We start from the raw sequence: 13,787 nt of genomic DNA, 5'->3' as shown, positions 1-13,787 counted from the left end.
TGTTTCCACTGTTTCCCCATCTATCTGCCATGAAGTGATGGGACCAGATGTCATGATCCTAGTTTTCTGTATGTTGAGCTTTAAGCCAACTTTTTCACTCTCCTATTTCGCTTTCATCAAGAGGCTCTTTAGTTCTTCTTCACTCAAACTTGTATGCAGGTCAGGGAGCAACAGTTAGAACTGGACGTGGAACAACAGACTGGTTCCAAATAGGAAAAGGAGTACATCAAGACTGTATATTGTCACCCTGCTTATTTAACTTATATGCAGAGTACATCATGAGAATCGCTGGGCTGGAGGAAGCACAAGCTGGAATCAAGATTGCCAGGAGAAATATCAATACCCTCAGATATGCAGATGACACCACCCTTATGGCAGAAAGTGAAGAACTAAAGAGCCTCCTTGAGACAGGATCTTGCCTAACTGACCACTGTCTTCCCAGGGCCTAGCATATATAGCAAGTGCTCAATAAAGATTTGTTGAAGGAGTAAAAAAAATGGGTAACTTTAACTAGCTGGGAGGAGGAAATTTTTTAGTCTCCTTTCTGGAAGTGAACAGTTATTGGAATATTAGGATGTTTTAAAAGCCAAATAAAGGGTATTTTAATTGCAGGCATTGTTTTGGACAGTCAATTAAAGTTATAAAAATGAACACACTTTCCTTAAGAATGCACTTGGACCCTAGATTAATTTTATATCTCTTCAGTATTGGCAAGAAAGGATGTTTTTCAGTTTAGACCTTTAATTAATGTGAATAATGGACCAGTACTTAGAAAGTTTTTCTCTCTTGTTATTTAACTTTTATTCTTCTGATTTCTTCCCTAAAGTGCACAGAATGACATGGAGTATTTTGTCTTGAGTCAGAGTTCTTCTCTAAGTAGGCCTCTCGATTTGAAAGCCCTCCAAACTCTGCATGTTGTTTCTGAGAACAGTTGGTACATAACCTAATCTATTTGTGAGTTGAGACAGAATTTTATCATTATTTTTAAATCTAGTTTCCTTGGAGCTTAAGAGAAAGGTTTTATTTTCCGAAAGAAGTATTGTACATGTATTTAAAAGAAAAAAAAAATGCTTGTCCTTTTGCCATTCCCCAAGAAAATCTGTCTTAAAATCTGAGGCAAAATAAGAAAGTGATGAGTAGGATCAAAGGTCATTTTGCATAGTTTAATTCAAACACTTGTGCTGAATGATTTGTTGACAATTTCAGAAAATCAGATGTCTATCCAAAACAGATTTACTCCTTATATACTTCTGTGCTTAGTTTGATATTCATTTCTGAAAATATTTGTGGGGACATGAGGGATTTCTGTGGCTAAATTTAAAAATAAAAAATTTTTAAAGATATTTTATTCAAAAGCGCTATGCTTATGTTAGCTTCTAGACTTATATCAAACAATGTAACTTACACATTGAATTAAATGGGTTAAGGTGTAAAGATTAGCAGCACAGTCTTTAAATATTATTTAACGAATTTTACACCATTTGCTAATAGAATATATAGTTTTCAACATGGAATATAAAACATTGAAATTATGGACTTGCTATATTTATTACCCTGGCAGGGATTGATAAGAATTGAGGAATCAAGTTGTAATACTTGAAGGTATTAGAGATTTGGATAAATGATCATGCTGTCTGGTCTGTAAAATCTCCAGTGTGAGCCTGTATGTGTGTGCTACAAATTCAGAATGGCCATGTACCGCCTGCAGCCTTCTTAGTGTTCGGTACACTTGCTATACCGAACTGACTCATTTGAAAAAACCCTGATGCTGGGAAAGATTGAAGGCGGGAGGAGAAGGGGATGACAGAGGATGAGATGGTTGGATGGCATCAGCGACTCGATGAACATGAGTTTGAGTAAACTCCAGGAGTTGGTGATGGACAGGGAGGCCTGGCGTGCTGCAGTCCATGGTGTCGCAAAGAGTCAGACACAAGTGAGCGATTGAACTGAACTGACACTTGCTATACAGTGGCATGGAAGATGCCCTAGAGGAGGGCATGACAACCCACTCCAGTATTCTTGCCTGGAGAATTCCATGGAAAGAGGAGCCTGACAGGCTACAGTCCATAGTGTCGTAAAGAGTCGGACACGACTGAAACGACTGAGCATGCACGCACAGCATGGCGAATACAGAGCCACACTGACGGATGAGAGTGAGCAAAGATAAAAGGAGCAGAAGCAGCAGCTCAGCCTTCATCTTCTTCATCTCAGCTGGGCTCCCCACCAGAGTAACTCACCTGGTGTCAGACGAATGACACAGGGTGTGTTTTACAGATGGAGCCTCAGCCGAGATTACACAGGCATACACATTTATCTGTCACACAGATGTTTCTTCTTGTGTTTTCTAGCCAGCAAGGCAATGGCTTGGCTTTGCTGGGGGATCACCTCCAGATGTTCAACCAAAAAGAGACCCTGCTACCCCACTGAGAGTCAGCAGACAGCTCCTCCCTGTAGCTGGGGCCTCTGAGCGACAGTACAAATTAGAAAAGGGTTAACCCATACCTTCTTGGTAATGGTCATAGTTGTAGTTCAAAAACACATAGAGCACAGCATAGTCCAAATGCTGGATTTCCTTGTAAATAGTCAGAAACTTGCAAATCACATCAAGTAACTCTATTTTTAAAGTCCAAAATAAGTCAAACCTGGCAGGTGGATCTTCTGAGTCTTTTGTTTGCATATTTTCTTGATGTTAATTGCTAATTTTTCCACTCAGCAAATTTGACTGTTTAAGCAAAATCAGCTTGAGTCAGATACCTCAAATAAAATAAGAAGTTTAGATTAACTCCCTCTATGCATTTGTAGTTTGCAAAATTGTCTCCAGTAGATCCCATTTATTTCTTTTGTATTTTTAGAAACTTCACAAAGAGCACATTTTATTCAAGAAATGGTGAAAAAGACGTAGTTATTATTCATGTGGATGTTGGCATTCACTTTATAACCTAGGCGGGGAGCAGGGGCGAAACGTGTCAAAGTTTTATTGCTAAGTACAAATTAAGTTTTCAGATATTTATGAAGACAAGTGATAGAGAAACAAGGATAAATTCTAGATTTTTGATTTGTGCAACTGGGTTATGGTGTTTACTCAAAGAAGGAAAATTAGGTGATCAATACATTTGGGTACAAATGGAATAAAGGTTATCTTTGAGCTACTTAAAGTTTTTGATACCTATTGGAGATTTTAGATCTAAGGGATAACATTAGGCAAACAGCTGAATTATGTAAGTTTGGAGTTGAGAGGAGACATTGGAATTGTTTATATGAATTCAGTTGTCGTTGGAATATAGCTGTTTCAGAATGGAAGGTATAAAATGTTCTAGGTGTCTTTTCTGGAGATGATTTGGCTTTTGGGGGGGCATGAAATCCGTTCTGTATAAAATAAGAATTTGAAGAATGTTGTTAGAAAATTTTCAACTCCAACGTTTTATATCTATATGATCTCCACTCATAAGTCACTGTTTTGTATCAAGAAATGTTTCTTTTACAAACCATTAAGGAATTCTGCCCTTAGAAGAAAATTGTTTTGCCATCTGGCCTTCTCATCCAGTTATCACAGCATTATCCATGCTGGCGCTTCCTTCTCTCGTATTTCAAGTCCAGCAGAAGTGTAGATGAAGCCAGAGGCACTGGGACAAACAGCACTGTTTCTGCGTTGCACACTGGAAATCGTTATACACACTTTTGTGTGTGTCGCTGTGTCAACGAGGTGGTAAATACTGATCAAATTTGATTCATGGACTAAATGATGTGATTTCTGGGTACTCCAGTGACTTCAGGAGTACATTAACAGATCAGATTTTCTGTTAAAGGTTTTCAGTTTAAATGAACATATGAAATATTCTGTGAACACTCAGCCTTTTGTCAGTATTAAAGATTTTCTTGACATATTTTCTATCTATGGGAAATTATATTTCAGTAAATTCACGTACATTTTGTCTATTCTTTGGCTGCACCACCATTAGTAATACAAATCTTACTTTCAAAGATGCTTTGACATGTTTTCTTTTCAAAAATGCTTCATCCTGACTACTCCTGTTAATATCTGATTTCAAGTGCCACTGGATTTGGTATTTATGCAGTCATTACTGACTTTAACAAGAGAGATTTCAGTCAATTAGGGTTTCCCCAGTGGCTCAGCAGTAAAGAATCTGCCTGCAATGCAGGAATCACAGGCGATACAGATTCGATCCCTGGGTCGGGAAGATCCCCTGGAGGAGGGCATGACAACCCACTCCAGTACTCCTGCCTGGAGAATCCCATGGACAGAGGAGCCTGGCAGGCCACAGTCCATAGGGTCGCAAAGAGTCAGACATGACTGAAACAGCTAAGCACACACGCAGTGTGGATGAAAGCCTGCTGCTGCTGCTAAGTCGCTTCAGTCGTGTCGGACTCTGTGCGACCCCACAGACGGCAGCCCACCAGGCTCCGCCGTTCCTGGGATTCTCCAGGCAAGAACACTGGAGTGAGTTGCCATTTCCTTCTCCAATGCATGAAAGTGAAAAGTGAAAGTGAAGTCGCTCAGCCGTGTCTGACTCTTAGCGACCTCATGGACTGCAGCCTACCAGGCTCCTACTCCAGTAGTGGGGTGCCATTGCCTTCTCCAGGATGAAAGCCTAGTTTGAGTGAATTCTAAAGAGACTGTGAGAAGAAAAATGAAGACAATGCGAAATGAGAAATAACTCAAGGAGATTTACTGTGAAGGAAGGTACATAATGTGTTTTTTGTTTTGTTTTGTTTTTGTGAGAGGGTGAGGGTGGGACCAAGGGAGGTTACATTTAAGACGGATAGTAAGACTGAAGGTGTCCAAGTGGAAGTACTCCAGCAGAGATGGGAAATGAGTGATGGAGAGCAGGGTGGAAAATTGCAGGGATGGACAGGACCCAGAGCATTAAGCTGAGGGCTGGACTAAGATAGGGATGCAGACCTTTCTTTCACTGTCATGTGAGTGGGGCATGTGAGGGTGAGTGGGGCAGCTTGGTAGCAGAATGTTGAATTTCTCTATTTTTAAATGTCTGTTTTCTCACTGAAATAAGCAAAAATAGCAGAAGTGAGTAAAAGGTCTAGATAGTAGGAGTTTGAGGAGAAAGGAGGAACTTTGAAGTAGTCATTGAGAGAGTGAGAGAAAATTAGCTAGAGAAATGTAGTTATTTCCAGTCAGCACTGAGGGTCCATTTGAGGGTTATGATCACGGATATGAAGCAAAACACTCAGCGTGATTGTAATTTGTTTATTTGTTTCCTAGCTTACTCAGCTGCTTGGGTTTGGCAGAGACTTAATATTAACCAAGGTTGGAAGTCTTACTCATACAGGAAAATCCATATTGAAAAGAGCAAGGGAGTTGAAGATAGTAATAAGGGAGTGATTTTTAATGGTGAAGAATGGAACCCAGTCTAGCAAGGAGGGAAGTTGAGGAACAAGGGTGGTGGGGGGGACAGGCAGGGAAAATGTGGTAGGTTCAATAGCTTGGAGAACCCTGCAGAGGTGAGGAGTGGTCAGGGTCAAAATATTCTGAGGATGAGCCCGAGGAAACAAATGATGTCCGAAACTGAGGTTTTAAGAGCATGTACAGCCACCAACAAAGGCCAGGCCACTGGGAGCGGAAGTAGAGTGGAGGATAAGACCTTTGGCGGTTACAAGGTCAGGACACTGAGAGGCCATGCTGGAACTGAAGCTGAGGAGAGAAATAGCAACAGAAAAGTCTTTCTACTTAGCAGGTGGTATCTGTGACTTCCTCTTGGTTGTTAAATACTCCCTGTGGTCAGACATCCAGAAGCTAGACAAGATGCAGAGTCACCCCTAGGAAGCAGGAACTTTTGACGCGGCATTTCCTGGACACTGGTCACACGTGCTCCCTGGCTGACCTTCATGAATGGCCCTTAGTTCCTGTCCTATAGCCACACATCCATAGAGTTTTGCTTTTTTATCCTCTTGCCCTCACAGAGGCTCTTACTGGGAGGTTCTTTTGACCACCTTGTAAAGGCATCTGTTTGACCCACCAGTATCGTTGGCTCATCAGCCCTGATGAACTAGTTCCCATGAACTTTTCCAGCTAAACTGGGTATCAAGAGGGGGAATTTCCACAGTTTAGCAAGCATACATCCAGAAGACAAATTGCAACAATCTTCTGGAAGATAGTGTCTCGAAGGGACTCTTGCAGTCTCCTTCACCTGACTGATATGTTTTCTAATTTAATGTCTTCTCCCTACAAAATCCTCTAACCTGCTCTTATATGTTGTCTTACGTGAGTGATGAGGTCAAGCTAGCAAGCCTGGCTGGTGATCTCTTTCTTTGTGTCTGTCCACCTCTCTTGAAGAATGAGTGGATGTTTGTCACTGAATGTTCTTATCCCTGATGTCCCAGATAAACCTGGAGCTTTTCAGTTAAAACCTTGCTTCTTTTCTATGGTGTTACATGTTCTTTTTCTAGCCAATTAAGTGAATTGTATAGTCAAAATTCAGGAATAATACATTGTCTCTTTTCTCCAAAATCTCAGTCTTATGTATGTTTTATCCTAAGTTATATTTTCTTTTTCTAGAATCTTATTCACAACTCAAATATATTATAAACTGGGTCACTCTTTCCAGAATCATCTTCCAGCATTCTCTCCCTGTCTTCCTATGCTCAAACCGCATTGACCTTTCAATTGCTCAGACACACTGGGCTCTCCTCCAGTCCACACACTGTGCCTTCTGCCAGAAGTGCTCCCTCCCCTGATTTCCACTCCTCACACACATCCAACTCCTCCAGTCCATCCTTCATCTCTGATGTCTCAGCCTCCTCTGTGAAACTTTCCTAATCGTCTCCCTCCTGTTTCAGCTAGTGTGTATTCTTATAACACTCTGTATTGCTCCCTTTTTCATTTACCATACTTGAAAATAAGAATAAATTTGTGCATGTGTTTGGTGCCTTTCTAACACTCGAAACTGAAAGCTCCCTGAGGGCAGGGCAATGGCTGTTTCCCCAGTGCCTAGCAGAGTGTCTGAAACATAGTGGGCACTCAATAAATACTTGCTGAACAAATGAATGAAAATTCCCAGTGTAATTCTTACTACAGTGAAATTGAAGGGCTTTGTCAGCACATGCAAGGCCATTTGAGGTTGTGAGCAGTGAAGGAAAGTCTGAGATTAAGACACCCTTCAAAATTTGAGTCCTTATATATTCTAAACCTACAGGATGTGTCTAGTTTTGAAAAACATAGGTGTGAGTGGGAGATAAATTTGAATTTTTCATAGAAAAGTCTGTATTCATGATTTTTGTGTTGGTATTCTAACCATGCTGCTCATCATAATAGTTGGTATGTTGCTTAAATGGGCACCAACTCAGGAGGAAATTCTAACCACTCTTTGAAACACAGTTCAGGATCTGGAGATAACCAGTCAGTAGGCTCCTTGTTAAATGAAACAAAAGGCCTATGTGAGATGAAATCATCTTGAGAAGTTTTCCCCATGTAACAAGTTTTTATACCATGGCATTTTGCTATTGTTCAATTTAGGTGATTGCCAATTATCTTTTCAAATTATAATTCAATACTTCTAGAGATTAAATATAAATCATGGTTATTAAATACTCCCTGTGGTCATACATCCAGAGGCTAGACAAGATGCAGAGTCACCCCTAGGAAGCAGGAACTTTTGACGTGGCATTTACAAAATAAAAGATCTAAATAATAAGTTTCAAATTCAAAAATGATTCCTTGTTATGTTCGTATTCTTTAATTTATATAATAAAAAATTTTGTGCTATCACTAAATTCTGCATCTTTTTGAAGTTCAAGATATCAAAGTCAATATTTCCATTTTTCAGAAGTATACATAGGTCCTTTATCATTTGACCATTTAGGTATAGGAAAATTAACAGACAAGAAACACTCTTAGAATTTGTGCTTCTGTCTTATACCTGGTTGCCATTTATTGGAAAATGAGATTGGGGAAGTTTTTCATTACCTTTCTATTATTTCTGTTATACTTCTTCTTTTAGGGAAAAAAAAAATTCTCAGGTTTGCCTGGATTAAATTGATTCATTACAACCTGTCCTTTGTGACAGTTTCATGGTTTCCAAAGGAAAAGTTCATTATTTGCCCTTTTCCCACCATTTTTTAAGTGAACTATTTTTTTAAAAAAGACATTTAAAGACCTCATTCCCTGCCTAGGACACCAATACAGTATGGAATTGGTGGGACTGCTTCAGATTTAGTATTACTGAAGAATTTCGTTGCATACAAATTCATTCAGAAAATGATCCTCAGAAATTAGAAATCAAGGTGTACTGAAGTAGAATTATAGGAAATCAAAGTGTATATTACTGCTGTGTTACCGCCAAGAACCCCTGAATATTGAACCCCTGAACACTCTCTTCTAGCTGCTTTCGAAGTCTATTGAACAACTGAAGCAACCAGGCAGTCACCTCGAGGAAGCGGAGGAAGAGCTTCAGGGGGACCAAGCGATGCAGGAAGACAGAGCGCCCTCTAGTGGCCACAGCACTAGGCGTGACAGCGGTGCTTGTGCGGATGACACATTGGGACAAGCTGGTGCTGTGAAGGTCAAGGAGGAACCCGTGGACAGTGATGAAGATGCTCAGATCCAGGAAATGGAATCTGGGGAGCAGGCTGCTTTTATGCAACAGGTAATAGGCAAAGATTTAGCTCCAGGATTTGTAATTAAAGTCATTATCTGAATATGAAATGCATTGCTGGTTTTGGTAAATGGATATTATTTCCTATCCATTTATATCTCTGAATGATTTGACTTTAGTGTTTAAGGATTCTGATTAATGCAGATATATCTATATATAGATCTTTCTATATACTGATCTCTATATAGATAGCAAGGTTTCTTGAAACTCTACTGTTAAGGAAATACCTGTTACACTAAAATTATACTACATCAGTATCCAAGTGATTAATAGGCTTTTAATTCATCCCAAAGCCTGACCCACCAATTACTTCTAAGGAAAACGAACTCACTGTTGGTTTTAGTTTATCTGTTGAGGTCAGTGACTGCTGGATAGTTTTCCAGTCTGATCAATGAAACATTTTATTAGTTACTGATTTTTTTTTGATATGTAGAATTCAATTTTCACATTGTTGTACATACTGTATCATACTACAGTCTTGAACCCTATTACAGTTAGTCAGCCCCTTCCTTCCTCTATCTTTTTTTGTTAAGTGAAATGTTCTGGTTACTATGCCAGTAGTCCTAGGTTATTGTATAGATTGCAGTTGAAAATATTAGGAATAGAGGTGGTTCTAAATATATAGATGCAAAGTACAGCACTATTTTAAATATCACATATGTCTCACCTAGTACTGCTCATTTCATTTTTATCCTGTGTTATTTGATGACATTGTTTATTGAAAAAGATCAAATGAAGCAGATGCAAATGTTGGCAAGAACTAACCTGCTGCTTTATGGTCCAATCAGATACAACATTGTATCTCCAGCTGTGGAAAAAATAGTAACAGTATGATTATTATCTGATCTGAAGTCAAAAATCATGTTTAAAAGAAGAAGATGTGTCATGTTTGATCATCATTATCACTAGGATCTCTTCAGTATAATTCCATAATGACACAATGTATACCATACTATTTTGGCAAATAAAAAAATAGGAAAGTTAGGTTTAACAAAAGAATCTACTTGTACATAATGCACCTTCAGAAGGACTATGTCCTTTGATGCTATGAAATGCAAACAACTTTGAAGGCAACAGAAGACTGTTTATTTAAGTCAGTTCTTTGTCAGGTTCCTGCTGTTCTACAGAAAACTGTTTCTATGAGGCTGAACAGGAAATGCCTTGTGGAAACAGGAAGTCCAAGTGATTCATGTACTGAGGAATGTAGGGAAAAAAACCGGAGGATAGTGTTTTACTCTGTCGGTTTTTAAAGGGCACTCTATGAATTGATTTATTGTCTAAGAAAATAACACCGCAAGTAGGGAAATTGTTAAGGAAGCTTTTCACTGGAACATTTCCTTCATACTCTCTTTTGATATGTTTACCTTGTTTTATAGGTTTACTTTTGTTAAGCTAGTTAAAGATTCGTTGTATTAAGACCCCTTTAATATGGATAATCCAAATGACCTAGAATCTTTGTGAGGTTTTTTTCTATTAAAATATTTATATTTCTAAATCCGAGGTATTTTAAGGTGTAGTATCCTGTTTCAAAGGAGATATAGCAGTTTTGCCAAATGTAGACCTTGTATAACTGTATGTTACTGGCACGTGTTGTTTACATTTTGCTGTGACATTTAAAAATATTTCTTAAAAAAGGTTACTGCTAAAGATACATTATCCTTTTTTAAAAAGTCTCCATTCAAAGTAAAGTAACATAACTAGAAGTTAGAAAGTTTAAAACTTTTCCATATAATGAAAGTCCTTCGATAATTTGACAAATAGCTATAATAGGCAACACTTCCTACTACCAACATATTTTGGTTAGTATATTCCTTCAGATTAAAATGACTTTTTGTCAGTTGTTTTGCATTAAAAATATGGCATTCCTAAGATAAAATTTTATATTTTTTCCATCTCATAAATATACATTTTATTTAAAATCTTTTTGCAATCTCATAAAAAAGGGATAGTGCATCTTTTAAAATACATTTTATTTGGGGAGGAACATGTGGCTGAGCAGGCTTTTGTATAATATTACTGCAAAGATATGTAATCACAAACAAAAAAAACCTATTTTTTATAGTGTCATTTGAGAGAGCATCATCAGTACAGTTGGTGGACATTAATTGTTTGAATTTGATAGTCTTTGAATTTAATCAAGAAACTACCTGGAACCAGTGAAAAGGAAAGCTGGACTTAAATAATCTTAGAACTAATTGATAATTGTCTCTTTTAAAATCTACTGTATTTATTATAATTTACACCCTTGAAGGTGATCTCTTGTTTTGTGTTGTAAATATATTGTTTGTATGTTTCTCTTCTTGCCTTCTGTTATAAGTCTCTTCCTTTCTCAAATAAAGTTTTTTTTAAAAGATCCCCTTTATACATATGGCTTTGTGTAAACTTGATATATTTAATTGAATTTGAAACTCATGCAGTAGGTCTCGTATACCAAAATATATTGCCATTCTTTGTTGAAACAAGAAAATAAAGATATTTTGAGCAGTTACTTCTAATGCCATTAAAAATAATAAATCCAACAATAGTCACTTTAACCAATTTACAGCAGCCATTATCAGATAACAGATACACGTAAAATTTGTTGCAGTTTTATTTTCCCTGCGTGGCCTATTTCATATGTTATCATCTTTGATGTCAACTTCTAAATATAAAATTTTATATAAATAGGTATCAGTCACTTTAAAAATTCTTTTTAAAAAGGTTAATATAATCCCTTGAATATAACAAACACTCCATAAATATTAAAATGAATAATTTTCTGTATCATAATAGTTATATCTATTACAGTAAGAACCTGACCTACAAGTACAAAGTGACAGTATATAAAGAAAAGAGTAATTAAATGACCTCCCTTTATATGGAAACAATTGTTATAATAGTAGGGTGAAGAACAAGGAGCCTGAGTCAGGTGAAGGGGCCTGGACCATACACATCCAGGAGCTATGCTCATTGCTCCTCTTCTGCTCAGTTGCAAGCAAAACATTACTTCATAATCTGTTATAATGTGTATTTGGTTCAATAAGTTAAAAATATTTGTCTTATATTCTCTGATTCCCATAATCTAAACTTCAGTAGTGTCACATGAGTTAAACTACTCTAATTCTGTAGCTAATATCATTTACTATTACAAAATGGATTATCATTCTGTAAGCCTGTAAATTTGATAATTTGGTCAGACTTGTGGGAAATATCACTGATGCTAGTCATAATTTTCTGAAAACTGCCTTTGGACTATAAAATTATAAGATTACTTGCTACTGCTGCTGCTAAGTCGCTTCGGTCGTGTCCGACTCTGTGCGACCCCATAGACGGCAGCCCACCAAGCTCCCCCGTCCCTGGGATTCTCCAGGCAAGAACACTGGAGTGGGTTGCCATTTCCTTCTCCAATGTGTGAAAGTGAAAAGTGAAAGTGAAGTCGCTTAGTCGTGTCCGCCGATTCTTCGTGACCCCATGGACTGCAGCCTACCAGGCTACTGCGTCCATGGGATTTTCCAGGCAAGAGTACTGGAGTGGGGTGCTATCGCCTTCTCTAGAGATCCTTAAAAAGCTGGAGAAATCAATTAGATAATGATTTTATACTATACATCTGATTTCACAAGTGTAAAGGGACTGTTTCAGTATGTATCAATGTTAGAAGCTCCTCTATTTTCTTCAGAAAATAGTTTTTGCCAGCAATGAATAACCATTTACATTTCTTCCTCTCGTCGTCAAGGCCTGCCTTCTTGGTGAAGTGGGCTGCTGAAATGGAGACTGCTACTTTATATAGTTTTGAGAAAGACAGCTTTTTAAAAAAATTTATGTTTCTTCATACTTATTTTTTTCTAAAGTATGTTAAAAAGGAATTAAGATACTAAAATTTTTTGGAAACGTACTACTCAACAGATATATAGGTGGACAACAGTATTTTTTTTTAATTTGGCATTCCTTTTTGACTTTTTCCACTAACAGAAATATACAACTGTGGATATATAATGATGGGTTAACAATGATAAATAATCCAGGTTTACAAATTATAACCGATTATATTATCACCAATTAGAATCTCATATATATATATATATACACACAAGAGAAAAAGTTTGAGGGGTAGATTACCATTCCCTTTATTATTTATCATTCTTCCAACTGGGTTTTAAAGGGAAAGTATGGGTGGGGGGCAATCAAAGAACTCAGACAAATGAAACAGGATATGAGAAATGTGACTCCTCAGACTTTATTTATGTTTTAAAAGTTGTCTGTTCTCACTTTATAATAATTTCTTTAAGGCTTGTAGATGGTAGAGTTTAGACAATGCAACTTTGGGAGACCATTTGATTTACAAGAAGACTTGTATTTTTTACTGTTGCAGGTATATTATGTACTCGGTATTGTTATAAACACTTTACACCTGTTAACACATTAGTCCTCACAACAGCCTTACAGGGTCAGTGTTATTGTCCCATTGTAGAGATGACGGCCCTAGGACACAGAATAAGTCAAATCAGGTCAAGGTCACCCAGTCAGTGGCAGTCTGGCTCCAGTTTGAACCTTGGCAATCCCACACCAGCCCTTGTTCTCAGCCTGTACCACTGAGCTGTATTTGTGCAACAACTCTCCTTTCATGTCCTTCAAAGCGCTATGAAATCATTAGCGCTTTCTTCTCTCTCTCTTTGCCCATCAGCATTTCCAAACTGTTTTGAAGCAGTTTCCTCTTTCGGTCACTGCTGTTAGTAAAGAGATTGTTGTTGTTTAGTTGCTAAGTCATGGCTGACTCTTTTTGCGACCCCATGGACTGTAGACCATCAGGCTTTTCTGTCTTTGGGATTTTCCAGGCAAGAATACTGGAGAGGGTTACCATTTACTTCACCAGAAGATCTTTCCAACCCAGGGATCAAACACGCATCTCCTGCATTGGCAGGTGGATTCTTTATTGCTGAGCCACCAGGGAAGCCCACAAAAGTCAATATAGATATTGTAAAAAGGAAAAACAAGAATGTTTGTCTTGAGTTCTAGACCTCCTAAGTGGTTTTCCTATTGAAAGGTGCATAGAGATTGTCTTGAGGGAATCTGTTGACAGTTGGTATTCTGACCACACCCCACAGAGGTTTTGAATCTGTCTTAAGAGTGCAGCAATCTATGTTTTTCAAGCCCTTTGTGAGAGTCTGACTCAGAAACAGTGCT

General features: G+C 37.9%; 1 protein-coding gene across 9 annotated transcripts in view; it reads left to right on the top strand.

Moving 5' to 3' along the window:
* Positions 1 to 13,787, top strand: part of HDAC9 (histone deacetylase 9) — a 1,025,726-nt gene that overhangs the window by 632,279 nt on the left and 379,660 nt on the right. For 7 of the 9 annotated variants that reach the window (XM_010835593.1, XM_010835596.1, XM_010835590.1 and 4 more), the window contains one exon: positions 8,355 to 8,618. In XM_010835593.1, the coding sequence (XP_010833895.1) occupies positions 8,355 to 8,618 (264 nt within the window). Of the gene's footprint in view, positions 1 to 8,354; positions 10,931 to 13,787 lie in introns of those variants that run through there. The other 2 variants (XM_010835598.1, XM_010835597.1) reach the window with 1 other exon arrangement.

The sequence above is a fragment of the Bison bison genome, unplaced genomic scaffold, assembly GCF_000754665.1.
Source record: "Bison bison bison isolate TAMUID 2011002044 unplaced genomic scaffold, Bison_UMD1.0 scf7180017864044, whole genome shotgun sequence".
Lineage (NCBI taxonomy): Eukaryota > Metazoa > Chordata > Mammalia > Artiodactyla > Bovidae > Bison > Bison bison.
Note: the sequence above shows the minus strand (reverse complement) of the source record. Positions and strands in the feature narration are given on the sequence as shown.